A 27,647-nucleotide genomic window follows, 5' to 3' on the forward strand; every position below is an offset into this window, starting at 1 on the left:
TATTATAGCAGTGACAGTTTTCCGTGGTTAAAAATAAATGCTGGTCATATAAAACCAGCCAGATTCATATTGTTTCCAAGAATATGATCAACAGTTGCACAAGCAGATATGATCTCAAGGATGATTTCTTCATCACTACTCTCATGAATTTACCACAAAAGTAATTCGAAAAACAGAACATCCTCCACGTTTCATCAAGAAAGACAAAAACACCACAGTGATTTAATATATTATGGTTTATTACTCATCACAAATGTCATTATTATCATCATCAATTAAATACATCAGTTGTAGATCTGAAGGAATGAATTCAATTAGCTATGATTTTATTTCACTTTCACCAGAGAGAGTGACAATGTAAACTTAAAAACACAAAAGACGTAACGGCATGGGGAGAAAAACAGCTGAAACTCTTCTTCATATATTTGCATTAGTGGGTAGTCATTCCCAATCAACTGTAATCAAGAATGACAATTTCAGATCAATGCAGAAATGCACAAATGACCTGAAAGAAATGGATTCCTTGATTCATCCTCAATATTGCAGCGCTAGGTGCCGATTCCACAAGCTAGTGAGAGATTAAATTGATCATCACGTCATCTAGAGCCCTCTGAAGTAAGAGAAATGACATTATCATCGAGACATGAGCTGCGAGAACGTATTGCTCATAAAATATTGAAGTCCACGGGCATGAGAGTGTGCTCAGCGAAACTGAAGCACAAATTTCATTTTCCCCATGGCACCAATCTGACCATCACGATCAGAGGTGAAATCAGTGCTGCTGTTACCACACACCATCAACAGTCATGATGGAGGATGGTTTGCATAGATGTGTTCAGGCCTATCCTCACTAACACTACACTAATCTGTGCCTATGAATGCACTGGCGTCAATATCGAGGGAGGGAGGGAGGGAGTGTGTGATATTTATATATTTAATGACAGCCATGTAAAGACCTGAAATAAGTGAAAAACAATGAATATGTAGGACATGTTGGCTACAATTACACGAAAGTCCCTCTAATCCTTAACTACAAAAACAGTACAGTTAAAGAGCATCAATGTTTTTTTTGCCATCAAATGGTTTTACACTAACTACCTGGCACTATTCATCGTATACTGATGGGGTTCAGTGCAGTTTAATGTATGCATAAATATGTTACAGTACAGAACACTGAGTGTAAATAGGTTAGGGAGTTAGTCCGTAAGTCATTATGAATGTTACAACACAATTTGGTGAGACAGACATACTTAAGATCTCGAATTACAGAACTATTCAAAGCTCATAAATCACCTCTTATTATATTATACAGTACGATTAAGACCTTCAACTCCCAAAGCTTCTGTCTGAATCACTCGTCTCAGTTTGTTCTGTCAGAGGCCCATTTTTCCACCCAAATCTATTTAATACTGCACTTCAGTAAACTGGAGACTCGTGAACCTATAGTTGACCAAACCAACGGTGACAGTAAACTTAAATAATAGCAAAAACATGCGTCAAGTCTGTTGTGTAAAAGCAGAGGACTTAGCGTGCAAAGAAAAAAAAGTAAAGAAATTAAAAATAAAACACTTAAATGATCACCCTGCAACTACAGTGTGTGTAGTCGGCCATCGTTCCAGTCAACCAGGTGTCTCTTACTCACATAGAAAAATAGTCAGATCCAAAATAATAATAATAATAGTAATTCATAATATACTATATTTGATTAAATTAACCACTTTGTACATAAATACATCAGAGCCCAAAGGTCAGAGATCAGAGGTTAATGCTACATTGGCACACCTGGCACCTCCAGTCAAGTGGCTTCCTATAGGTCCTCAAGGCGAGATTTCAAACTAAGAAACCGGCCTGCTGAGACTCTCGTTTTCTACGTCACTGCACTAATGGAGTGGTCGACTTCAGTGGTACTTTGTGACAGAATCACAAGTGCAAAAGTCATCCTTCATTCTCTTAAGATACTTGAAATCACATTCTAATGGGTTCGTGAACTTAAGTTCTTACCCATCCTGAAATTTGGCTAAATAAAACACACACGTAGGATTTTGTTCGCAAATAAAAGCAAAATAATACTAATTTTACAGATTTGGTTTGCAGGACTCGTGCACAGTCACTGCTGTGTATTGCATGTTTTCATGCAACCACTTTATCAATAATGTTGCACCCCACTTTTTGCCAAAATCGACCTCAGACACAAGAAATTTAAACTGAATTAACTGAAATAAAAACAATAAAATGCTCCCCGTGTGTCGTTTGTCAGAGACAAAAAGAAAAACACACATAAATGATTCATTAAAAAACAACCACCACTGCATGGTGGTCATATGCTTAATCGTCTCCCTCTTTTCATCTGTGTACATCCCTCCAGTCCCCCTTCAGATTTATTCCACTGACTAGAGAATTTAGGGAGAACCACACAGGATTCAATGGTTTGACTTGAGAGAAAAAAGCAGCCAGAGGGAGACTGAAAACAGGGAGGCCACACATAGAACAGTAACACATTTCACTACACTACTAAGGCACACACTCACTCACAACATTTAACATGACAATAAATACATCCTCAACAACATTTCTAGCATTTCTGCCTTCAGTGCCTGTGTTTGAGACGACTTCAATGGGTTTTCTTTTCTTGTTGTCACAGGCATCCAGATAGCCTGTGCACGTATGAGAAATGATGGGGCTTGTGAAGCGCTATCAGGATACTTTTTATTTACATACTCTATGGCACCGGAACTATTTCTGCAACCCTTCAGCTCAACAGTCCCTCGAGTTTTTCTAACCACTGCCTTCAATCTGATTTAAAAAAAAAAAAAAAAAAAAGACAAAAAGAATTTAAAAAACTAAAAGATAATGACTGCGTTCAGATTCACAGTCCGTGCTCCAGTTGTAAAAGGAAATTTGTCCCATCATACTAAAACTCAGTGAAAAAGGAAAGCATTGAGCAAAGGGCTAAAAGCCCCCCGAGGTGCTATTAAAACCATGATCCAGTTTTCTCCACCATAGTCCTGGGACTACATTAAGTCTTTGAAATGATGCATTATACAGGAAGCCATCCCATTTTTTTTATTAATCACTCTTCTGTTTCTGGGGGTCTTTTGTTCCCCTGACCTCTTTTTTTGTTCAGTGTCCCTTTTCATTATCCTGGAATGACAGGGTGGGAAACTAGGCCGAATCTCTTGCTGCTGCAGCTCCATTTTTGTCCTCAGCTTCTCCTCCCCCTTTGTCCTTTTTCTTCCCCCCTTTCTTCTTCTCTTTTTCTAGCCTCTCCTTCTCCTTCCTGAGCCTCTCTTTTTCAGCCTTTTCCTTTTCTTTCTTTTCCTTCATTTTCTTCTTCTCGTCTTCCTTTTCCTTCTTCTTGTCTTCTTTGCTCTTCTTCTTCTTCTTTACCTCTTCCTCTCCAGTTGTGACATCGGCTGCGGGCGCCGCTTCTTTTTTTGAATCTGAAATTAGTGGCAGAGGGGCGTTGTTTGCTGTAGGAGAGGGGATAGTATGAGTAATTTGCTCTGAGACAATCTTAGGAGAGGGGGACAGGGTGCTGGGTGGTGGTGCTGTGCTTTGCGTTGAGGCCGCAGCAGCAGGCTGGCCCTGTGCTGAGGTGTCTTCTGAGGCCTGAGCAGCCCCACGTGATGAGCTGGCTGCACCCCCGACTAAGGGGCTCTGAATGTGGGGTGCCTGTGCCCTCTGACCTGCCCCTGGAGGAATGGGGGGTTTATGGCTGGGGCCTTGTTCTGGGCTTGATGTTACTGAAGGCCGAGACTGAAGCGGTGGGCCCTCGAATCCTGATGGCCCTGAGAAGGAGCCCTTCTTGGTTTGGGAGTGGAAAGGATTCTTGGACCTACGGAAGCCAGGGAGTGAGAGGAGGCTGGAAGAGGCCCTGAGGGGTCCTGGCGGAGGGACTGGGCTTCCCAGGAAAGAGAAGCTGCCGCCGGAGCTGATGGAGGCGGCACGGCGTTTGTGCTCGTAGATGGCCCTGGTGCCATGGAGGCGGCGGCCTGGCTGGTGTGTCAGCTCCCCTCTAGACTCCCTCCACTTCCTCACCTGGATGCTGCACTCCCTCTCTATGAGCGACTCCGTCACCGGGAGCGTGATAATCTGGACGACACATCAGACAAGAACGAGACAGACAGAGGAAGTGAAGATTACTGGGCTGGGTACTACAGGACAAAGTGACTCATAACTCGTGTCCTGACTAAAAACAGAAGCAGGTTTTGTTTATGAAGCCGAGAGAAAGAGACCTACCTCCTGTACCAATATGTCTTCTCTGATAGTGTCAGGTGAGATGTTCCTTAAACGTTCCATGGTTTCATACATGCCTTGTAGTTCCCGAAGTTTATCCACTGAGCCGAGCATCTGTTTCAGGAGAACCAGGCCCACACGAAAAACTATCTTCACTCCTACGATCAGAGACGCAAATCAGTTTTTCTGTTAAACTACAGGCCAAAAATAAAACTGAATTCAAGAAATACTTAAAGGGACAGTTCACCCTAAAATCAGGACTACACATTATTTATTTATTTCAGCTAGCAACTATGAGCGAGCTAACATTACAGCTCAGCTGAGGAGGACGCCATTAATGTTTACACCTGGTGCTGTCGCAAACACATGCCCCTCGTTTGTGAGTAGATGTATGCCTCCTTCTATGCTGTGATACAGTGGTGGGTTTAGTTTGGTAGGAAGAAAAAAGTTCCTACATGAAATTGCTCACAACAAGGTATGTGGATTATCTTGCATAACCAGGTCATGATTCTTGGAAAGAGACATTTCTGTTGAGTTTGTCAAATGCTTTGAGCACCAAAAACCAAGTGCCAGCTAGTTCCATTATATGCGACAGAAGGCAGACATCTCTACAGCCAATATCTCCAACCTTCAGCAGCTCTCATGAAAACAATCAAAATTGATTAACAGCACTACAGGTACAGGTGCATTTCTGATTTTGGGGTGAACTGTCCCTTTAAAACTGCAGAAAAGTTTCCGATTCAATCAATTTATGACGGAAAAAATGTTTCCGATTTCTTATGAGATCATTGTAATTCAACACCAACTCGAGGTAAACGTAGGTAAACAATTAAGTTATAAACAGAGAGAAGCGCTAAGGGCTGGTGGATATGAACGTTACCTTCACAGAAGAACATGTCCCATACACGCAGTACACTGGCCCATGGTAAGGTGCGTGAGAAGATACACATGAACCACTCAGTCATGTAGAGAATCGGGTCAATCTTGAACTTCTTAAGATGACGGTACGCCATTGGACATGTACGCCGTAACAGGGAGAAGAAGATCTCACCATCCAGCTGGATCGCTTCCTAGAAGACAGAAGTGATGAGTCAGTAAAGCTGTGAAAACTGACACGAAGGTCTGACAAAAGACTTGTTTCATTCACTCACCAGTCCAGCGCTGTAGTAGCCAGGAAGGTACTTCTCGCATATCTGTACGAGGCACCAAAAAGCTTGCTGTGAAACAGAAAAAAATATATAAGTTGAGGCTGCCAATCAACTGCAAATGAGGCTAAAGAGTTTTCAGAAAGTTCTGAGTTGAAACACAATTACATCACTTTGTTTCCCAATTCTTTTTTGGGCTCTTTTAAAAATAGAACAATGCGCACATTATTGATTCATCAAATCTTCTCATGCTTCCTTCTTTCTGTATCTACTGTGTGTAACTGATGGCAAGCCTGCATTATGTGATGTGGTGATATGATATATAAAAACCAATTATATACACAGCCTTTGCGCCCTTCTGTTAAACACAAAGCGTCTGCAATTGAAACTGTGACAACACTTTCACAAGATAAGAACACACTTTCTTTTCTTCTATCGGACCTCAACGACACTCACTGTCCCAGTGCTATTAGAAAATAACACACACTTCTACTTGACTATCACCACATCACAACAAAACACCCTCACACTGACATTCTGCATACAACCATTTATAAATGGGACTGACTGAACTCAGGTTTTAAACTGTCAGAATACAGATTAGGCAGATCCGTGTGGTCACCTTGTTGTAAAAAGGTCAGCCCCCGCTTTTACTGAGCAAAGCAATTGTAACTGGAGTACTGTCTGTATCACACACGCTTGATATTTGCAGGACATCTTGTCTGGTCAACAAAGTTTCAGCAGTGTCACCAGTCTGCAGTCTGCTACTATTTTTAATTTTGTACTTTGTTTCGCTTTTTTTGCACGCCCACTCGAGCTTTCTTATGAGCTCTCGCTTGACGAATGTGTCCAGTGAGGAGGGATAAACAGATAGAAAGATCATGCTTAAAGGTATACTATGCAGGGTTTTCCTAAAAACAATGTACAGACTCATACATAAGTGTGTGACGGTGTATTTATCGGCAGAGATTCTACCCTCTGCCTCTATTTTTTTATTTTCTGTGTTTGAGACATTCCTGGGCATATTGCGCAGGTGAGGTTGGATTTTATAAAGAGGTAGCAGCCAGGTGCAAGACCATGAGCAGCACACATCCAAGAGGAAGCTACAAAAATTACAGACATCATGGCAAAAAATGCAAATACAGCAAGGTGAAACGCCAAGCAAACAAAGCTGGGGTTGATATCAAGTTGGAAATTTTAACAAGAAGTAATAACAACAGACTGTAATAAATTGAATTTCCCCAATAATGGATTATTAAAATACTTCTTCTGTTAAGTAATCATTACAGAACTGACACTGATAAAGCATTTTTCATACACCCTCGAATGAGAACAAGTACCCCAAAGTCTCATGCCCTCACCTCAGCAGGCATGTGCATGAGCAGCACTGCAGCCACTGGAGCCTGGGCCTGGCAGTAGCCCTCGTCAGGCTTGTAGATGGTGTAGGCCTTCAGGATACGGTACAGATCCTGTTGCCTGCAGGAACAAACAACAAATTATCTGGTGGCCAAATCCACCAAAACGCTTCAGCAGTTCATGCACCTCCTGTTGACTCATTACGGGAACCATGCAAATCAAACTAACGGGGATCCAGGGGAGAAACAGAATGCAGACAAGTGCCTCTGAAAACACTTTGAAATAAAAAAAAATTTGACACTCATTTCAATCAGTTATCTTCTAAAGGAAAACATATGATTAAATTTTTAAAACATACCATGATTATATATATTGCATGAATATCCTCTATTGTCATCATTTTCTGTATTAAATTGATGGAATTATTCATTGTTCTGCTATCGAATTTACACAATTTTCTTGGTTGTATCCTGTAATCTGTTACTCCAGCTCCACTTTTCCCATGGGAATATATTTATTTACTGACAGATATATGCACATTGGTACAGTTGCCAGGCTGTTACAAATCAATTTGACAAGACGCTGACCTCATAAAGATCCACCATGGATCAAACATTGTTTGTCCATGGTTACATAAAATTTGAGGATTGCAGTCAGTGTGCAGGTTTTACTCTAATCAGTCATGTGTGTTTATTCTGACGTAAAACAGAATGAGGTTGTGTGTGCTTGTTTTGTTTTTTTACCCATGGCCACCACGAGCAGCAAACATCTCATGGAAGGGGAACTGTCTGTGGAGATCCTTCTCTATAATGTCCAGCCATTTAGCCTCTCCCTGCTCTCTCTCCAGCTCCTGCAGTTAAAAAAACATAGATACAAGTTTTAGAAAAGTTCTCATTAGCTCTTGGAGTCGGTCTCTAAATTAGCCATCAAAGTGGATTAGACTGCAAAGTCCTATATAAAACCACATCTGAGAGTCTTCTTAAGACAACACGAACAACACTAAGCAGACTGCTGAGACCCAGGCCCGGCCAAGGCCAGACCCCCCTCCAGCGTGGACACAGAGGAGGCAAGGCAGGCAGGATTACCGGTCCTGATAAGAAGCTTACGGCCCACTAGGTCTGCGCCTGCGCCCCTTCAGCACCCCCGGAGTTGGAATTGCCCTACTCAGCCACAAATTCCCATTACAGTGGTCCACACTTTGAGCTAATCAGTCAAAGTACTGTGGCTTCTTCGCTATAATTAAAACATCGTCAACATCACACACAGACAGGTGACAAATTAAAAGAAAAACCTGAATAAATGAGTAGAGAAATGTAACAAATGCAGACGCTTCCACACAGATGCACTGCAGTTCATAGTACAAGTACATAATTGCAGAATGCTAAAGCTGAGCTGAATCTCACATCACTGCTGAAAATGGAGAAATATGAAACAAAATGCCTGAAAAATCTGAAAGCTGCTGAAAAACTGAAAGCTGAAAAATGTAAAAGTGGCAGAACTGCATTACCTTAAGAACTGAAGAGTTGAAATACATTGCTAGAAAAGCTAAGAGCTTAACTGTTATGCTGTAAAAGCTGGAACCTGAAATGAATTGCCTGAAACAGCTGGAAAAGAAATTATTTTGTACTGATATCAGACACATGAACTGAGCTGAGAGCTGCAAAGCATTACTGAAGATGCAAAAATGTTAAATAAAATGCCAGAAGTGGAAACAAAACTATGTTAAGATAAAATAAGAATCCTTTATTAGTCTTCCTTATCGTCATTTCATACACACCTAATTTAGTCCAATTTAAGTCTGTTAAATAGACTACTGTGGCTGTCCTCTGAGCTTCTGTTAAAGGTCTGGGGCTTCAGTGTGCCTACCAGTAAGCAGATGTCTATATTTGTGTATGGCAGAGGTAATTTTTGAACTATGTACTGCCCTGCAAAAAAAAAAAAAAAAAGCTGAAGAGTTGCCCCCCTCTTTTCACACAAATTCAGTTGGATGAGCTAGGCCCAACTCACTGTCCCTGAGTCCACCAAGTTTATATTCAATCACTGGGGGCTTTTACTTTGAAAAATGTCAGTAAAAATCCCCCCACAAAGATACACACATCCACACACATTTGTATGATGTATGTATGTATGTACCGTGTATTATTATACACTAAAGTTCTTTTAGACTACAGAAAGGCAAGGGTAAACGATAGTGATTAAAAAGGGATTGTTACTCTCACAAAATTCTCTTGCTTTTTTGTTTTTAACATTCTTCCTCTTTTTCCCTTTTTGTCTCAAATACTAGGGGGCCTGACTGTGTGTGATGAACTGTACTTGCATATTGGTCTGTGTGAATTGATGACGGCATCCTGACCCGCATGTTTTTCTTATACCTTTTAGCCTCTTTCTTAAATTTTAAAATGTTATTTAAAAAATGAAGTTTAAAAAAAGACAACGCAGTCACGGGGATACCTCAAATTTTCCATGGTTTGCTTCTAGCAGCTCTTGGCTGTTGGACAGCAGCTGCCAGGCTTTGGCTCTGAGAGAAGATGGAATCCCCTTCCTGCAGCGCAACTTCACCTAAAAGGCACAAAAAGACACATGAGGTAATTTAACTTTGGCATTATGCCAGGTATGACCAGTCCAAGTACATCTAAAACACATCCAAACACATCTGAAAGGCTGACATTCATACCTTCTGGAAGCGATGTTTGACCCATTTATCCCAGTGGTGGAACATGTCGAGCCATTTTACCTCCCTCTGCCTGGCGACTTCAACTCGAACTTCCTTTTCACTGTAAAAGTGAGTAATATAAGATGACTCCATCATTGAGAGAACTGGGAAGTGCTCTTTTTCTTTTCACACTCAGATATGTTTAGAAGTTTGTAACTCTAATCTAATGGCACAAATAAATTACCTCACTTTCTCTCTCACATTTATTTGCCCAACATTACGCTGTATTGCTCAAATACAGAACATGCTAATTCACCAGAATGCACTGCCTCTACTGTTGGTAAATCAATACATTCTTAATTATTCAACAGTGGAAGAACAATTAGCTTGTCAGAAAAGTAGAAGCAAATCTGACAGAAAAGAGAGGAAGAGAGCAGATGGGCGTGAGAGGTGATACCACAGAGACACACAGTCAGTACATATTGAGTCACAGAAACGCTGTCAGCATTATCTGAGTCAGACCAAGGGGAGATAAAGGATGGATGGATATGTTTAGAGCAGCAGAGAAGAAGAGGAAGAAAGGAAAGAGAGGGTCAAACTGAGAAAAGAGGACTATCTCTTTGGGGCAGATGGATGACAGAGTGAATAAGATGTTCGGGGAGGGCAAAGTGACCGATTAAAAGGAAGATAGGCAGGATTTACATTTATCTGTATAAGCCAATTCTCTGGCCATAATCTAATGATGTCTCAAATTACAAATATTGAGCTGTCTGCATGACATCCCTCCTTCAACCGCCATACTGAATATGCATCTTTAAGTTCAGAATATCTTAGACCTATATGGTAGACATAATGAAATCACACAGTGATCAATATTTTGCACAGTGGACGGGGTTGTGACTAATTAATTAATGTTCTAATACTTACCCGCTTTCACTGTACTGATTCCCACCAAGGAAGCCATATTTATCAGTGCGTCTGACAGCCATGCCATTGATCTCTGAGTCTGAGCCCACAGAGCTACCATCCTCTCCAAGCCCAGATAGAGACTCCAATGTCCCCGACATCAGGCTGGCTGACTCTAGGTAGCTAAGGGTGTCAGGAGCTGGCCGTGGGTTGGGGTTGGGTAGCGGGAGGGCAGAAGCTGGCTCGTGGATCAGTGGGACAGTAGGGCTGGGGTGTTCAGCTCTGGTGGGGGTGCTGGGCAGTTCTGCTTTCCTTACGTCACTGGGAGTGTCAGGTTTTGGGGAGAGAGGAGGAGGCTGACTTTGAGGGGTTTGTGCTTGTTGAAGTGGCTGAGGTTTCTCCTCTTCAGCTGTTGCTGCCGAATCGGTGGTAGCTGGCAGAGCAGGCGTGGGAATGGAAGCTGTATTGATCTGGGGTTGGCCCGCTGTAAATTGACCATCATCCATGACAGGATTTGGATTGTGGGTGACGTGCACATTGGGGTAGAGATTAGGACCAGGATTGAGATCAGGAGAGGGGGATGCCTGTTGCACTTCACTCTGAGCTGATGGCTCACTTGACAGTGCTAGGGTCTCTGTTTTAATATTCAAGAGCTCTACAGCTGGTGTGTCACTGGTCATTGCTTCCTGCTTAACAACATTAGCTCCAGTCTCTGCATCTTTCCCTGCTGATTCCTCTCTCGGAGGAGCAACCTCGTGTACCAATAATGTAAGGGGTGTCTCAGCAGTGAGTTTGGGAGGACTCAAAGGTGGGTGGGATGTCACAGGTGAACTTCCTGACTGTGCTGTAGGAGTGTTTCCAGTTAAAGCTTTGTCATTGTAGAGGGAAGACTTGGGTGTAGGCATCTCCCTGATAGACTCTGGAGCAGGGCTGTTGGTAGCAGGGAGTGCTGACGAGGACGGAGGGATGGATGGAGCTGCATGAGGATCACCCAATGCAGGTGGTGATGGGGTTAAGGTCGAGAGTTCAGCCATGGTTCCAATCTGATCTCTCCTTTACAAACAGAGAGAAAATGATAGAGCTGAGTTTATTTTGCCAAAAAAAGCAGCTATCAGTTCAGTCATAACAATTGTCAGAAATAAAATCTGCAGCTTGGATCATAAATAGTGTCTTTAATAGTGGATAGAGTTGCAACTCTTCTCAGCAACAAGTCACAACCCTGGCAAGTTTGAGGGGCAACACCTGAGGCAAAAGATGACTAATATTGTCTATGAATAAACAGACTTATAGCCATTTGCTATAAAGCACGAGCAAAGAGTTCATCTTCTTAAAACTTGATGAGAGAACTGGATTGAAAAAGCAGTGAACCATATTTAGAAATCATGGAAATTCTTGGGAGACTGTGCAAACATACACCCGCCTTATAACACCAATCCACTTTCAGCCTTAATTGGTTACAGTTAGTATTTACTGAATGTTATGTGTTTTGAATTACTTGCAACTCAAAATGTGACATTTTGGTATATCATTACTGTACATACTAATGCTTGCAGCCATAAATGTCTCGAACTATATTTACTCTTTTGCTACACAGGCGCCTGTATCACAAAGTAAAAATGATTTTACAAAATTATTACATTTACAACAATTATAATACCCCGCTTTAACACAATTTCACTTCATGAGCGGGCTAGCCAGGCTGACAAAAACATTTCTGTTGACAGTCTAGCTGCATAAATTGTTTTTTGGTACAGATGTAATAGTGCAATGACATGTAACTAACGTTATGAACAAAGCGCCCCCGACAATCACAGTGATCTTGTATTTTGCTGATGAAGCAGGTTAACGTTTGTAGTGGTTGTTCCAGACAGCTATGGTTACATGCTAGCCGCTAATAACACCAGCCACTTTGTTGTCATATCCTCTCTAGAGGCCTCTCTCGAAGCGACTCAACTTCCCGATTCATCACACAGGAGCAACGGTTCTCTAATAGTCAACACCCTCCCTGCCTGCCAGGCCCTGGCCGTACAGCGTCCACGGCCTTGTCCATCCCGCTGCCCCGGTCAACTACAACTTCAGCTCCGCTGCTTAACTCACCCACGACCGGCGTGTCACTGTGATCCGTCCGCCTGGAGAGCCAGGGGGTTCCTATCCATACGACGCCCCCGCCACAGCTCCGGTTCCGCAACCTCCTCCGTGAAATGACAACACGAAAGAGCGAGACCGGGACAGGAACCGCTTTACAGGCTGAGGACCTGGAAGAGCAAACGTCCCACAATCGGCGAGCTAGCTAGCCAAGTTACCAGCTAGCCAAGTTAGCTTATTTTAGCCTAATTAGCATTAGCGCCGATAGTGTTCTGTTTCTGTTAGCCTAGCTTGCTAGCTGAATGTTTCGGTTACCTCCGCTACACATGTGGGCTCACTGCGACCACTCTTGCCAGATTCGAGCAACCCTCTTAGTGATAGTTATCATTCCGAAACAAAAAGGACTTTCTTTGTTTCATTTATCCAAGCACAGCGGCAGAGGTACGTCCAACACCAGCAGCCTGCATTTCCTACTGACAGCTACGTGCGTGTTCTCGTCATTGTCGTCGGGAACACGCACGCACACGCACAGGAGCCTCCCTTCCACAGCTGAAAAAGTATATTGTACATTATAGGCCTACTTAATGCATTAAACATCAATGCTTCTTGGCATAAGTGGGTTTTTTTTTAAATTATTTTTTAATCAAATAGGGTTATTTGTAAAGCACTCTTAACGTACTTTTTAAAATAAGAAATCAATAACCAAGAAGTTAGTAAAAAGGAGAGAAGAACAAATAAATCCCAAGTTAAATTAATAATGTGAGGGTAAATAAATACACCCTATTTATAAAAACTAAGATTTTCCTTTTCTTTTTATTTATTAAGTTTTGTTTAATTAAACCAAGGAACATAAGGCAGATTCTATATGCAAAGGATAATATACATACCAATAAGAAAAGAGCCAGGGGTATACCACATTAGACAAAAATACAAAACATACAAATATTGAGTGTCTTGATAATCTTTTTGTTAGTCGAATTAGAAAGTAGTTTCACATGTTGCTCAACATCCTTCAGGAAAACAACAAAATAAGGTGCTTGTTGCTAAATGTACATTCATAGATAAAAAAAAATGCCAGGAAACCAAACATCACATTTACAATAATAACGCTAGTCTTTAAAGATATGGTCAGTGATCTGGAAATTATTATCAAATTATTAGTCATTCCGAAGTGTTTTACTTAGTTGATATGTTGTTGTTACACCAGTAGATGGCGCAATCCGTTTAATTACAAGCAACCTTGAAGCTTCAGAGTTGGTTGCTCCTCCAAAGTATATTTATTAAACACACGCAGGCATGCATACAGTTGTTTGATAATTGTTTGTATCAGACCAACCATATCTATCATATTATGCAGTATTCAACATTATACTGTAGGCATATGTTGGAAGGCAAATCAGTGGTACTTTCAAGTTGTGTTGCTTTGTTTGGGGGAAGCCATCAGGAGTTCTTTGTGGGGATTATGAGTCATTCTCTGCATTTCATTTCACACTAGCATGCATGTGATTGTTGTGAGGATTGCCATGGCAAACCACAGGAATGGGGGACACCCAGAAATGTTGTAACAGTGTCCAAGCTATTCTACAAGGGAACTCCCATATACTTTGTCTTGCTTGTAGAAATGCTATCCAGCTGGTTGTCATAGTCTGACAACAAGTTTCCACAAGAGTTTAGGGAGAGAGCGGGCCCTTACCACTGTGGGTAAACAAAGTTTATCGTCTCCATAGAAATCCAGAGGCGGAGAACTACCATTAGCCATGAGGATATGGTGAGGACACACACTGGAATGAAACCAATGACTTAAAATCATGAATCAGGTCTCCAGGCTGTGCAAACTTCCATTATGAGGTGCACTGCATATCATCATAAAATACATAAATGACATTAGTTATGGAAAGAAAATGCAGCCTCTAATGTGAATCAAGTGCAAAATCACAACAAAAAAGCCAGGTTAAAATATATTAAATAATCTTTATTAAAAATTACAAAAAGATAACAAATGTGATACATTTCATCGACAATATAATTGTAAAAATATTTAAATTATGCAACATAAAACATTGCTATAAGCAATATATATTACTACAATATGTCAATATAAAGTCCAGTAAATGCTTGTAAATTGCGTTTACATTTGTCATAATTTACATAACTACAAATACTGATGTTAGAAAATCTCCGATGTAGACATTTATTATCTAAATTCTACAGTACATTCTTAAAAAAAGGACGATCCCCTGGCTACTGTACCACATGAGCTGATATCACTGGAATTCAATAATAAATCACTCTTAAATGGCACTAAATTAACTAATGTGCTCCACCTGAACAAATGTTGTCATTATGTTTCCTTTATAAGTGAGCAAAAAATACTAAGACTTAAACAAATACAACAATGAATCTTTTTAATACTGTAAAACAGTTTGCTTTTCATTGTTTTACTGTCACTTAACAGCAGGTTAGTCCACACACTGTGTATCTGGAGTCCTGCGTGTGTGTTTAGCAGCTTCTGATGCCTGTTGCAGTAGTCACATTAGGAGTTTTTGGGGTCTTCCAGAGGGAATGTGTCAACCCATTTCTGTGTGCGGGCTCGGCATTGTTCCCAGTCGTACAGAGGGCGGTACTGGAAGTGGCGCTGGGCTTTGTCTGTGCTGACAGTGAAGGAGGTACTAGCTATGGCCAAGGTGTAACTGTTGAGCAACGGAGTGTAGTTGTACAAGGGGCTCAGTATCCAGCGAAGCAGATCATTAAACATGGCCAGGAACCAGATCACCAGTGAGGGCATGCGGACCCTTCGGAACTTAAATGTTGAGAGGAACTGCATGTTGAAATCCTCGTAGTTCTTGTAGGGTGAGTCATCATAGCAGAAGAAAGCTTCACCTCCAACTGTCTGCGGACGCTCTCTCAGGGCTTGGGCTGCAAGTATATGCATCCACGCCACATTGCCTAGAAACACAAGAAGTGGGGGATTACCACACTGAATGATGTAACTCCCACTCAAAACATTTATCTTAGTAGAAATAGTTGGTGAACAAAAGCAACAGGTTAACAGTAAAATGATGATGTCAGTATGAAGATTTCACCTCTGTTACTTTACAGCCTTTTACATGTCTTTTTACAAACACTTTCATCGCCTTCATTGGAACTTGTGTTTTACAGAGTTCTTAAAAATAACATTTGCTATTAAAAACTAAATTTATGGCTGACACCAAATACTTTATTAGTTTAAGAGATTTAATTAATCCTGTCACGGCCACGTTATTGATGTATGAGCATGTACCTGCTATATGTTAGTTATCAACTTGGAGGTTTACCCAACAACACCAGTGTTTTATGCCATTAATCAAAGCTGAATATAAAATCATAATCTTCACTTGAAAGGCGCACTGTGTAGGATTTAGTGGCATCTAGCGATGAGATGGCAGATTGCAACCAACTGAATATGCCTCCTCTCACCCCTCCCTTTCCAAGCGTGTTGTAGAATCATAGATTGTGCCATAAAGATAGATGGCATAACAACTCCCTAAAAGTGAAGCCAAAACATCTCAATTTCCCCCTGGTGGCTGGCTGCAGTACAGGCCTTATCACGTTGATGTTTAATTAGTTATTTGATGCTATAAAAAGGGGGTTTGGCGTCATGACTGACAGCTGTATGTGCTCACAGTCAGTGGTGCTTTTTGCAATTGGTCGGACAGTGGGAACTCAAGAGATTGCTACTGTGCAGACTCTGGCTCCAAATTACGTCATCAGCACAGGATGTCAGCAGCCATAGGACATTTTGGCTTTATTTTTGTACAACGGGAGGAAGTGGAGATGCGTTGTCCATCTTCATATACAAGTCATTGAAAAGCCCTCATTGAAAAACGTGAAAAGCCCTCTATATCCCTATGTAGATATGAAAGGCTCGTTCTAAGATAACGATAACACAGTAACTCTTAGTTTTAGGGGATTATACACTAATGAAAACATAATTATGATTATTATATTCCATTCTACCAATAGATGCCCCTAAATCTTACATGCTGCATCTTTAACTAGTGAAATAAAATCACTAGTTAAAGATAAAATCCCTTACATCAAAATTCTATGCAAGTACAACTCTTCCGGAAAAATGTGTGGTTGCTTCACACCTGTGACCACATCACACTGACATCACACTGACATCATCCTTAACGTAAGCTTAACACATGCTACCAATTACAAAACATCTACAGTGTCTAATGTTTTAATAGTGAACTTGCATCCTCGACATTTATCAGCTGTAGATCTTTCTCATGTTCTATGACATCAGCATCTGCTTGGTTTCTACAAATGTCAGCCTCTGACACTCGATGACTGTGAATCATTCTCATGTACACAAGTCGTGGTTACTAATACGGTCACAAGCAACAGCTGACACCATGAGTGAATAACAAAACCCCACTCATCAGCACTGAAACCGGCATGTTGAAGCTGGTCTAAAAATGTCATCATTATTTGTGGAAGGAGATTTATTGAATGACATGTTCACATGACCGCGAAGATTTATGATGTGCTGTACTATTCACATGCTATTGTTATCACAACCAAGAAATCTGGATTGAATTATCCTTATTGTTCAAGTTCATCATGTTGTACAATCTGTCTTGTGATGTTATCTTGCTTGTGCCTTTGACTGACGAGCAGCTGTTGAGGAGTCAGCTGAAGAGAGCATCATGACTGGTGGCACTGTAAAACTTAAGTCAATATAAGGACACTTCCTGTGAAATGCAGAGGAAGTACTTTTGCAGAACAACTGCCCTTCTGCTTTGGTCCTGGTTTAGCATAGGTCATGCTATTCTTTACTCTGGTTCTCCTTTGCAACTTGGTTTACACGCCTTGGTTGTCAGAGTTAAAAACAGAACAGAGGCTGCTCGGGATTTTCAGGCTTCATTGGTTCACTGACGTGTCTTTAAGGTTGTGATTATGACTAAAAAACAGTAATTTTACCTGCATAGACCCGTCCATGTTCAGAGTCTTCTGGGACACCCCCGATTACCAAGCCTCCCCTTTGTACACTTTGCTTGTAGAAATCCTTAATTAGCTCATGCCCCTCGCCATAGATCCCCGTCGGCCTCAAAGAGCATGTGTATAAACACTTCCCACCCTTCACCTGGACGGGAGACAAAACCAGGTTTCAGCGTTGGGAAATCAGACAGGAGGCGTACAAGAAAAAAAAACATACACAGAGCAGTCCAAGGGTAAATTTTTGTGGATTTTGAGAGTAAACAGCAGGAGTGACCCCACAGGGAAGCCACAAGAGATGATCTAGAATTTTGTGGCAAAGTTGCACAAGAAATTTCCTCATAAAGTTTTTCTAGGCTTAACAGCAAACAACATCCACAGCTTTCAGATTGTGTAACCCAGTCTTAAACTAAGACAATACAGTATAAAATCTAGTCAGCATTTTAGTACTCAGTAATGTTCAGCAGTAAACATAATACACATATCTGGATGCCAATAAAAACATTTATTCTACATCAGTACCTTTTATCAATTCCATTGCATCACTATGGTTTTATTATTCCTTTTTCAGCACTGTTTTTTTTTCTTCTTTAGTTTTCTAAGTGTGTCTGTAAAGTTAAAATGTGCTTTCAATAAATCTGCCTCAATGAAACCACTTGAAGCAACAACTATTTATTTGTGAAATGTGTATTGTTGGACATAAAGTACCTTGGTGCCATTAGCTTCAAGCACGATTTTCTCTGCCTTTGCCTTGCTCTTAGGATAGGCCATAGTGTGCTTCACTTGGTAAGGTGTGTCTTCATTTCCCCTGTGGAGAAAGAGTCAAACGGTCAGAGGAGGACTCAGGAGAAAGTAAGCAGGTAATGTTTTCTTGACCTTTCGGTATGTGTGAGAGGAATGTGGCTGAACAGACGGAGAGAGGATTTAAACACAGTGAGGGAGAGAGAGATAGAGAGGAAAAAATGAGTAGTCAGTCTTTCCAACAAGAACAGAGCAGGGTTCATTCTTTTACTCTGACTCCTCTGAAAGAGAGACTGCCAAATTTTGTTCTGAGCTACAGCTGTAGCCATGTACTATATGTACAAACCCAAAGAACAAACACATACACACACACACACACACACACACACACACACACACACACACACACACACACACACACACACACACACACACACACAATGAATGTTAGGATTCACTCTAATAGCAGAAAGACAGAGTTTGCCATTGCAAGTATTTTTTCCATCTCCTGCCTTTAGCATTCAAGATCCACATCACAATTACTACTAATCATGTATATTTTGATTTACCATACTGCTAACCAGAGGTGTGGACTTGAGTCACATGACATGGACTTGAGTCGGACTTGAGTTAAAAATCTAATGACTTTGCACTCAACTTGACAAAGTAAGAAAAAAGGCTTGCAAGTCAACTTGGACTTTTACACCAATGACTCATGTATTTACTTGAACTTGAGCCTTTTGGTTTAAAAGAACCTAGGCTAATATTAACATAGCTAGCGAGCAACTGCTTAGCTAATGTGATTACTCTGTTGTTAACATAGCATTACACTTGGTGAATGGTGCATTATGACTTGTTTGGGAAGTGAAGCCTAAAGTTAAAGACTTAGAACTTGTCTGTCTTGACTTGGGACTTAAGTGCGAAGACTTGAGACTTACTTGTAACTTGCAAAACAACTACTTGGTCCCACCTCTGCTGCTAACCGGCTTTCAAAAGTTACATTTGCATTTTAGATTTTTCAGTGTGTTTAGCCGTTGGCTCCCACTGAAAATCAAATTTCAGATTCAGACACATGAAACATGCTTGTGACTTGTAATCTATCACAGTAAAGATCATTAATGTTTGATAGAGATATATAGATATATGTATTTTTTTCTAATCATGCCTCTGCACCAGGATATAGATGTACTTACAGTAACACACAATAACACAACAATTTTTACATGCATAGAAACAGACATACAGCTAAAAAAAGGCAGCTGGGAATAGTCTCACAGTGTATGTTTACACTATTCCGGTACCTATACTAAATAAGCACAGTGCCTGGAGACAGAATGACAGTGTCAAATAGTCATGTGGCTCTGACTCACTCCTGATGAGTGAACTCTTCTTGTTTGTCATCTCTGTTTTCATTTATTGCACAGCTGTTTTTGTTGCTGGCTGTACAGCTGCCCTATGTAATGTGCGTCTGAAAAACCAGACAGTTACATGCAAAACATCAGAGAGTGATAGTGTAACAGTAAGATAAAGAGAACTGTGGTAGTTCTTGTTCAATGTCTTTTCATCCCAGATTCTTTCTATCTGGAGGACTTTAAAAGAAACCCTTGAAAATACCACTAGGGCGGTAGATTCTGTGTGTTGTGTACTTTTGTGTCCACCCGATCATATCTTTTCTGTACAGGCCTCATGTTTTCCATGATGGTGCATTCGAGATACACATAATAAGAAAAAAGACAGAAAATAGCGACCACAGAAATGTAACTGAAAGAGCCATGGTGCAATTTGAGAGTGTAAGAGCCAAAGCAAAAATGTGTAAGAGCCAAAGCTTGAGAGTATGAAGTGCACCCATGTGTTCTCAGTGAGGACACACTTGGACGTGCACACTGGGTAACTCTTAGCTTAGAAATGAGTCAACACAGAATTACATTTTTTAAACCTTCACCTGACAAAGTGGTCTCCGTTGATGTTGGGCCCAATCACTTCCATGCTGCTGGTGTAGATCAGGCACTGGATGCCACACTCCACACATGCGTTGATCACATTCTCTGTTCCTGAGAAGAGAGAAAATATAGTCATTTAAGAGATGGAGAATAGGTTGACTGAATTTACTGAGTAACACGAAAGCTTGTCCATCCTCCAAAGCCACAGGAATGACTTTGACACAGTTGGATTTCTTCAGTAAGCTGCAGTCAGCCAGTTTTGAAAGACTTAAATCACGCAATAACAGGAAGAGGATGAAAGTCTTGAAATCCTAATTGGATGCATACGTACAGAGTCAACAGAACATAATGCAGCAGAGCCATGAGATTCATATGTGTTATATTTAGCTGATAGGAAGCAAACATGTTTTTCTAAAACCTGTTTTTTGTTATGTAACAGTGGACGTGCAGTGGCCATTGCAAAGTGGAGGAAATAAGACCTCTTTTTGTTGTATTTAATACTTTTCAGGTCTTTCTAGTTTTCCATAGTGAGACTTTTTTAGGCCTTTGACCTTTGGTCATAGACTGAGCAGAGGAGAAGAGGACACACTCCACAGGCTGCACAGTTGCATCTGTTCCAGTTTTCCAGAGGATCAAAACAATTCCTGACGAGACTGTGCTAAAATATGCGCTTTAAAAAGGAAGCCAAGTTACCCAGATGACAGAAAATGTAAGATTGCCTTGACTGTTACAGAAACAAAATTAAGAAATACAGAAATATATAGCACCTATCTAAAAGCAACCACCTACTAGTGAATTAAAAAATAGTACAGGTACTCAAGTACATATGTTCACAGAAACTTGAATTAAAAACATTACATATATTTAACATAATCAATCAATACGTCAACTGAATTGCAGCCATTGCAGCTATAAAAAGGCCTTATTAAAGTGCTTCTTAAGTAGACATTTGAAAAATAAAACTGGTCTAGCAGGTGCACTCCAGTGCCCAGGGGCTCTGATGGTTCAAATTCAGTAAACATCTGTTTTCAGGAGTGGCGGGCGTGAAGATCTGAGGCCACATGCTGGCACACAAGTGGGTTAAAATCCCTGGTATGTACTTAATCTGAAGGCCAGAAAGCAAAGGGCGTCTTACGTCATCACTAAAATCAATTCTAACTGGGAACCAAAGTCTAGATAACGTTCTCAACTCCACTACTGACAGGATTAGAGGGAGTTAACATGAAACCCTGTTGAGACAAACACAGGGGAAATAATATCGAATTCTTGTCATATTTGTCTGCCAGAGGAATCTAGACTGGACCTTCAGAATCAAACCACTCCCTCTGTTCCTTGACTTCATGCAAGACCACAGACTTTAATTCTGTGGCGGTTTGATAACATTAGTTTAAAATTAAACCTTATTTAGCTGATGATGTTCTGGCACTTCAACCCATTAACAACCTCTAGACAGATATTTGTAAATTATTTATTCAGTTCAAGCAACCTGTAAAGTTGCTAGAACTGAATAAATAATTTACAAGTCCGCCTGTTTGGGAGGAACTGTTTAAAAAACCCACGTCTCACAACAAAGTGGGTTTTGTCTATTTGCTGAATCACTGCAGACTACTAAAGGCCAGACATTGACCTTAACCTCAACACAACCCACAAACATCATGATGCTCTCACCATGTTCCCAGCTTAGTCACATAAAGCTCATTGTCACAAAGATCCATGAATTCGTACAATTAAGTCACAGTATTTCCTGTACACATTTTAAAGAATAAGTCTAACAATATTCAGGAAATATAGGAAATTGTTTTGGCTTTATGTTATTAAATGAAAGCATCTATTTGTGACCTTTCTTTAAAGATTTACATTTCAAGTAGGAACTGGTGGGCATGGGACTGAAGGCCACAGACAATCTGAGGAAATCAGAAAGTCCTGAGAGAAGGACTAATCATGGGCGGATTATGAGACAATGGGCCCCTGGGCACAGACGTGCAAAAGGCCCCACCACCTCAACATCGGAGCAAAACACACAGACTTTGTAGTGGTTTTGTGTCTCTTTTGAGTTGTGTTGTGTCCCTTTGTGGAAATTTTGTGGTCATTTTGAGTCTTTTTGTGGTAGTTTTGTATCTCTTTGGGGGGGTTGTGTATCTTTGTTTTTTGGGTTGTTTTTGTGTGTCTCTTTGTGGTCATTTTTAGTCTCTCCCTGATTGATTCAGATTCAGATTCAGTTTTATTTGTGTCCCCGTAGGGCAATTAGTGTTGCAGCAAGTAAAAAAAGACAAAAAATGTACAAGACATACAATTAAAAGTCTAAGAGGGGGGGATAATACATCAGCAGCAGCGACTCAAATAGCCCATACAAGATAGGGAAAGATACATTACATTTTGTAGCTGAAGGCCTGGGGGCCCCCTTACACTCTGGGCCCCTAGGCCTGTGCCCACTAAGCCTGTTGAATAATCCATTCATGGGGCTAATGCATTGTCGGGGTTGTGTTTTTCCATTGGATTTGCTGACACCTGACAGCTGATACCTAGATACGTTATCAGCAGCCTTTTCCTTTAAATACATCACCATAAATTTCAATAGCCGTAAACCAAACAATCTAAATGTAGTGATGCAAATAAATTAAACTACCTCTGTGATCATTTCTTCAGTATTTCGATACCATTTGTTTGTGTTGTAGTCGTTGTAGTGAATTGTATTATACAGAAAGCAGTTTATGTTATTTTGTTTGGTTCAATACAACATGCCTTGCTAACAATGGCCAATATTGTCTCAATAGACAACAGTACAACATAATTATGGCTAACATTTTTTAAACCATGAATGAAGTCACGTCCTTGAAAACTATCCAAAACAGGAGAGGGTGTGGGTTTCCTCTGTTTTTCTGGTTTCCCACAATAAAACATTCATTAAACTGAATCACCCATTGACGCTTCCTCCCCATCCCTTTTCCCTGTTATCACACGAACCACCACTCCCTTGAAGTCTCACCTGCGACGTTGACAGAGAAGATGAGAGTCTCTGGGATTTTGTGCCAAACGTCTACCAAGCTGGCTGAGTGGATGACGACATCGGCCCCTTGGGAGGCCTCCAGAACACTGCTGTAGTCTGTGATGTCCCCCTGTATCACCACCACCTTTGTTTGCTCTGTGGGTGAAACAGGAAGACATTTTATCTGTCTGGTCCTGCAGCAGGGAAGCTTTCCTAAGAACCCAGCAAAGGCTGGCAAGAGATTCCTCACTCTGTTTACGGATAACATAACTTTCTTTCGGTGTGACAGAAGACAAACACTGCCTTTCTTCAGCAACAACTATTTGTGTCATACTGCAGATTATCTGGATCATCTTTCCACAAGCTCTTTTCTGTCATTGTAAATGTAATTCTATTTCAAGTAAGAAAGGTTACCAGGTAATTAAAAACCTGACACATTCCTGGACTTTGTCACAAGACACAAGACAGATAGCTCCCTTGATAGAAACAATATCGCTAACTCTTTGCCAAATGACAAATTTAAATTATCTTTCAGTATATATCATGGTCACACCCAACTTGCCCTCACACTGGATGAATTCTTTGTGGGATTTCATGATGTTTTTCACTTAGGCACCAATGCTTATCATTTATGAACGTTGGCTTGACTTTGCTCTCACACACTGTCCTTGCAACACTTAACACTGATAGATAACAGGAACAGACAAGAGTCTTGCTTACATGGAAAGGGGCCAGACTTTTGAACATGCAGTCAGAGATCCTGTTGCTATTCAGACTCTAAAGTTTGCAACCCCATCTGTAATTTTACTAATTACAGAGAAGCTTTTAATTACAGACGTTTCCACTAATTCAAGCCAGCCTAAATATCAACCAGATAAAACCACACACACAATTAAACGTATCCTTTTCTGTGGGGCCTACACTAGGTGTTAGTGAGACTGAGCTCTCCTGTTACTGTTAGCTGATCTTTTTGGGGCCCAATCTAACAACAGCATGCCTCAGCACTAGCTGACAATAAATAATGGAAGCTGAGCGAAGCAGATTCTACTGTGGATAGAGGCATCATTTGTGTTTTCAGTACATTCCTGACGCTAACAAGGGACAAAGCTTTAAAAGAGCAGTTGTTGAATGTAACTTTCTATATTTCATGTAGCTTCTAGCATGCCTTCTCACCAGCAAAACACTCCCTGACCTTGATTCATTTTAATAGTTTTTTCTTTCCCAGGAAGTAAAGACTAAACAGAAGCAGAAAGCATGCAGTCCACATCAGGTCACAGCACACCACAACTACAACACATCCTACATTCATGTAATACAAAAGTGATGACAGTAACTGTAAACGGCTATAGGTCGTGAACAGGACGCGTCAAATCACACAATGACAGGTTATAACATCATTATCCTGGCACAGGATATAGGGAAGTTGGCTATCCTGGATTCACAGCCCAGCTGTCATCTGCAGATCGACCCAGTGACCATTCAACATGTGAGGGAAATTATGTTGGGAGTTTTTCCATAGAGAGACACAAAGTTCAGCTGTACTCAAACTTTCCAGTATCTCCTCTTACACTACTAAAAAAAAACTAATCTTCATTTACTAGGCCTATATGTTGCATAATGATTTACACCCTGGTGATCCATTCAAATAGCTGATGTGTTTGTTACCTGCTGGCTACGACCAAATAGCTAAACCTGCCCTCATCAGCACCATTTTCAGAGGGAAATAACCCAATAATGAAATCCATGTGGTAACTCCATAATATGCAGGTTCATCAGTATCCTATCACAGTTAACTTCAGTCTAACATCCTATAGACTATCAGAGGGAAATGTAAGGAGAAACCATGCAAAGGAACACTGGAGGTAACTGGCCTTACACCAGAAACATACACAGAGAAAAGTTTCAATAAGCCAAGAACCAATTATGTTTTCTAAAATATGACAGAGATACTCTTTTATGAATTTTCAGACAATCTTCAAGCAGAAACGACAGATTGCGAATGCAGTTATAAAGGCTGAAAATAAATGAGAGCAAGAGATTTTAAAGGGTCACTGGCTTCACTGAAATTAGCTAAATCTTTAAATTATCAGAAACTGCGTCGCAACAACACCTTCAGGTCGTCTTACCTGTGCTGAGTCCATTCAAACTTGAATCTATGTGCTTGTCAAATACCCGGACCTCCGCCAGTTTGTCCTCCTTCTCCAGTAGGAGCCGCAGCAGATGCCTGCCGAGGAAGCCGCAGCCTCCGGTGAGCAGGTAGACGAGACCCCGCTGGTTTTCAGACATGCTGTGGAAGTGCTGTGCAGTGTGGACGTGCTCTAAGGCGATCTGTCATGTCTCTCTGTCACGTCTCTCTGTGAACGGCAGCTTTAGGAGGAGGGAGAGGGGGAGGAGGAGGAGGAGGGGTTTCTTTTTCTTTTCTTTTTTTTTGTAAACCTTTATTGTTGCAGACAGACGCACTTGCACGTACAGAGCAGCAGTCAGTGGTGGTGCTGGTAAGTATATTCACTGAAGGTACTTACATTTTACCTGAGTATTTCCATTTTCTGCTACTAAATTCTTCTACAATTCAGAGGGAAATGTGTATCTTTTACTATACTATATTTATTTTAAATGACCTTCCAGATTCAGGTTACAGTGAGATACAAAAATATAAATTATGATATAGGCCTACTTGTGGATACAGTTAAGACTCTATCCTTTACATTCACATGATAGGCTTTCCATCATAAAGTAAAAAAAAATAGCTCCACCTTTACCAGCTGCAACACGAAAGCAATGTACATATTAATGCAAATTGTACTACAATTATACAGTGCAATATATTATTGCAGAGTCACTCTGCATAATGAGTACTTTGATGCTAATACTTTTTTACTTCAGTTATATTTTGAGTGCAGGACTTTTACTTGTAACAGAGTATTTCTACACTGTGGTATTGCTACTTTTACCTAAGTTTACCATCTGAGTACTTCTAACATATTTTTGTCATTGAAATGAGCAAGGTTGTAATCACAAGGGTGTCTGAGTGGGATTACATTAGTTATAATACAAAATGATAAAGAGTAAATAATTATTGGATGGATTAGGCCTACAATGAATTGGTTCCAATTAGGCATATTTTAAAGAGGGTTTAAAAGTTTTACTTAAAATATTTATGGTAATAAGTTATACATTTTAGTAATCCATTCATACATTTCCATAAATTATTCACTTAAAACATATGAAAATATAATATAAAAATGCTCATCAATCCAACTTAAACTGGTATCAGGGAGAACTTCTGCTTAAACTCACCTGACTGTTTTTATGTTAATGAAAACATATGTAAGCATTATGCATGATATTGTGGAGAGTGTGAATCTAGTTGAAGTATGATAATTGATGTTAAAACATTTCATTTAAGATGAAAAGCTGCTAATCTCAAAGCAGGTCAATGACAGAGTGATAAGCTTTAATTACAGTTTTCCAAATGAGAAAAACAAACCCAGTGTCATTCCTAAATATAGAGGCCTGCTGCATGTCATTTTGTAGGGCTTCGGCAGTGCTCCTCCTGTTTCTCCTCACACAAAGGAGCAGATAACGGTCCTGCTGCTGGGTTGATGCCCTTTTACAGCCCTGTTCAGCTTTCCTCGTGTAATAGCGTGGTCTCCAGTTATCTCCTCCATGCTCTTAGGACTGTGCTGGTAGACACAATAAACCTTTTTGCGACCGCACGTATGGATGTGCCATCCTGGAGGAGCTGGACTGTCCCAACTGTCTGTGGCCACCTCGTGCAAAACCACTCCCTTTTTGGGGGTCGTCTTGCTTTTGCCTCTCCATTGCATCTGCAGGTGAAACTGATTCACAATCACTTGTACTTCCTAAATGGACAGAGTGATATCCCTGAAGTTTAACTAACTTGGTGTTATACTGTGACCATTAAGTGTTCCCTTAAATGTTTGGAGCAGAGTGTAGTACCCTGGTCTTAATCATATCTAAAAAACAAACAAACAGAACATTGGATAAATCAGCTTACTTAATATTGGGCAAAATGAACAGAGACGGACATGTTTCAGCTACAACGTGATCATCAGCGTGACAAAACAAGCAGGAATGACAAATTATATAACCAGGTGGGGTTCAGACAGAATGTAATTAATTGATAGGCTCCTGCTGTGAATGACTGACATGCCCCGCATTGGCCTCTCCCAAGTAGAGAAGGAAGGAGTGTCTATAGTAAAAGACTAAAAAGCAGGGCTTATTTTTGGATCCTTGCCATATTATTCAAGATTGTGAAGGCTGCTGTTTGGCATGGTATTTAATCATATCTAACAATCAAATTGTTTTCAGATGGAGGTCCCTGAAGTAAGATCTTATCAAATGGGGGTGTGTGACTAAATGTGCATCATTTAAGGGGTCTTGAAACAAAAGACATTGACAACCACGAATATGAATATTAATAAAAATCCATTAATAATCATCAAGTCTGCAGTTGTTAAGTGTTACTAAATTGCTGATGAATAGATTCAGATTGTCTGCAGACCTTTTTAAGATAAGTGGTCAAACTAGATTTTTCACAACCTGGCAACCCAAAGGTTTTTCTTCATAATCACTGATAAACTTTCTATAAAGCA

General features: G+C 40.6%; 2 protein-coding genes across 3 annotated transcripts; both read right to left on the reverse strand.

Annotated features, from left to right (window-relative positions):
- Positions 1–221: 221 nt before the first annotated feature.
- Positions 222–12,858, reverse strand: LOC126404829 (TBC1 domain family member 10A-like). 2 transcript variants are annotated; one of them, XM_050068178.1, is made up of 10 exons: positions 12,697–12,858; positions 10,318–11,349; positions 9,412–9,511; positions 9,189–9,296; positions 7,481–7,587; positions 6,743–6,857; positions 5,388–5,453; positions 5,117–5,306; positions 4,240–4,394; positions 222–4,092 (listed from the first exon to the last, which is right to left on the reverse strand). In XM_050068178.1, exons 2-10 carry the CDS (start codon positions 11,328–11,330, stop codon positions 3,163–3,165), a joined length of 2,784 nt encoding a protein of 927 aa, XP_049924135.1. In that variant the 5' UTR covers positions 11,331–11,349; positions 12,697–12,858; the 3' UTR covers positions 222–3,162. The 2 variants fall into 2 exon arrangements, with proteins under 2 accessions (XP_049924135.1, XP_049924134.1); XM_050068177.1 differs by having other exon boundaries at positions 12,394–12,858.
- Positions 12,859–14,332: 1,474 nt separating this feature from the next.
- hsd3b7 (hydroxy-delta-5-steroid dehydrogenase, 3 beta- and steroid delta-isomerase) lies at positions 14,333–25,387 on the reverse strand. The gene is made up of 6 exons (XM_050068197.1): positions 25,158–25,387; positions 23,032–23,187; positions 20,048–20,156; positions 18,073–18,172; positions 17,350–17,512; positions 14,333–15,327 (listed from the first exon to the last, which is right to left on the reverse strand). Exons 1-6 carry the CDS (start codon positions 25,315–25,317, stop codon positions 14,915–14,917), a joined length of 1,101 nt encoding a protein of 366 aa, XP_049924154.1. The 5' UTR covers positions 25,318–25,387; the 3' UTR covers positions 14,333–14,914.
- Positions 25,388–27,647: the final 2,260 nt, after the last annotated feature.

Source organism: Epinephelus moara, chromosome 18, assembly GCF_006386435.1.
Source record: "Epinephelus moara isolate mb chromosome 18, YSFRI_EMoa_1.0, whole genome shotgun sequence".
Taxonomy (NCBI): Eukaryota; Metazoa; Chordata; class Actinopteri; order Perciformes; family Serranidae; genus Epinephelus; species Epinephelus moara.

What these genes read in the sequence shown, in the direction of transcription:
- hsd3b7 (XM_050068197.1), bottom strand. Translation starts at nt 25,317, where the DNA reads ATGTCTGAAAACCAGCGGGGTCTCGTCTACCTGCTCACCGGAGGCTGC. An exon ending in TTTGAATGGACTCAGCACAG is followed by an intron (nt 23,188 to 25,157) that starts GTAAGACGACCT and finishes TTTCACCCACAG; the next exon opens with AGCAAACAAAGGTGGTGGTG. An exon ending in CTTCTCTGTCAACGTCGCAG is followed by an intron (nt 20,157 to 23,031) that starts GTGAGACTTCAA and finishes CTCTCTTCTCAG; the next exon opens with GAACAGAGAATGTGATCAAC.
- LOC126404829 (XM_050068178.1), bottom strand. Translation starts at nt 11,330, where the DNA reads ATGGCTGAACTCTCGACCTTAACCCCATCACCACCTGCATTGGGTGAT. An exon ending in TCAAACATCGCTTCCAGAAG is followed by an intron (nt 9,297 to 9,411) that starts GTATGAATGTCA and finishes TGTGCCTTTTAG; the next exon opens with GTGAAGTTGCGCTGCAGGAA. An exon ending in GCTACTACAGCGCTGGACTG is followed by an intron (nt 5,307 to 5,387) that starts GTGAGTGAATGA and finishes TCTGTCTTCTAG; the next exon opens with GAAGCGATCCAGCTGGATGG.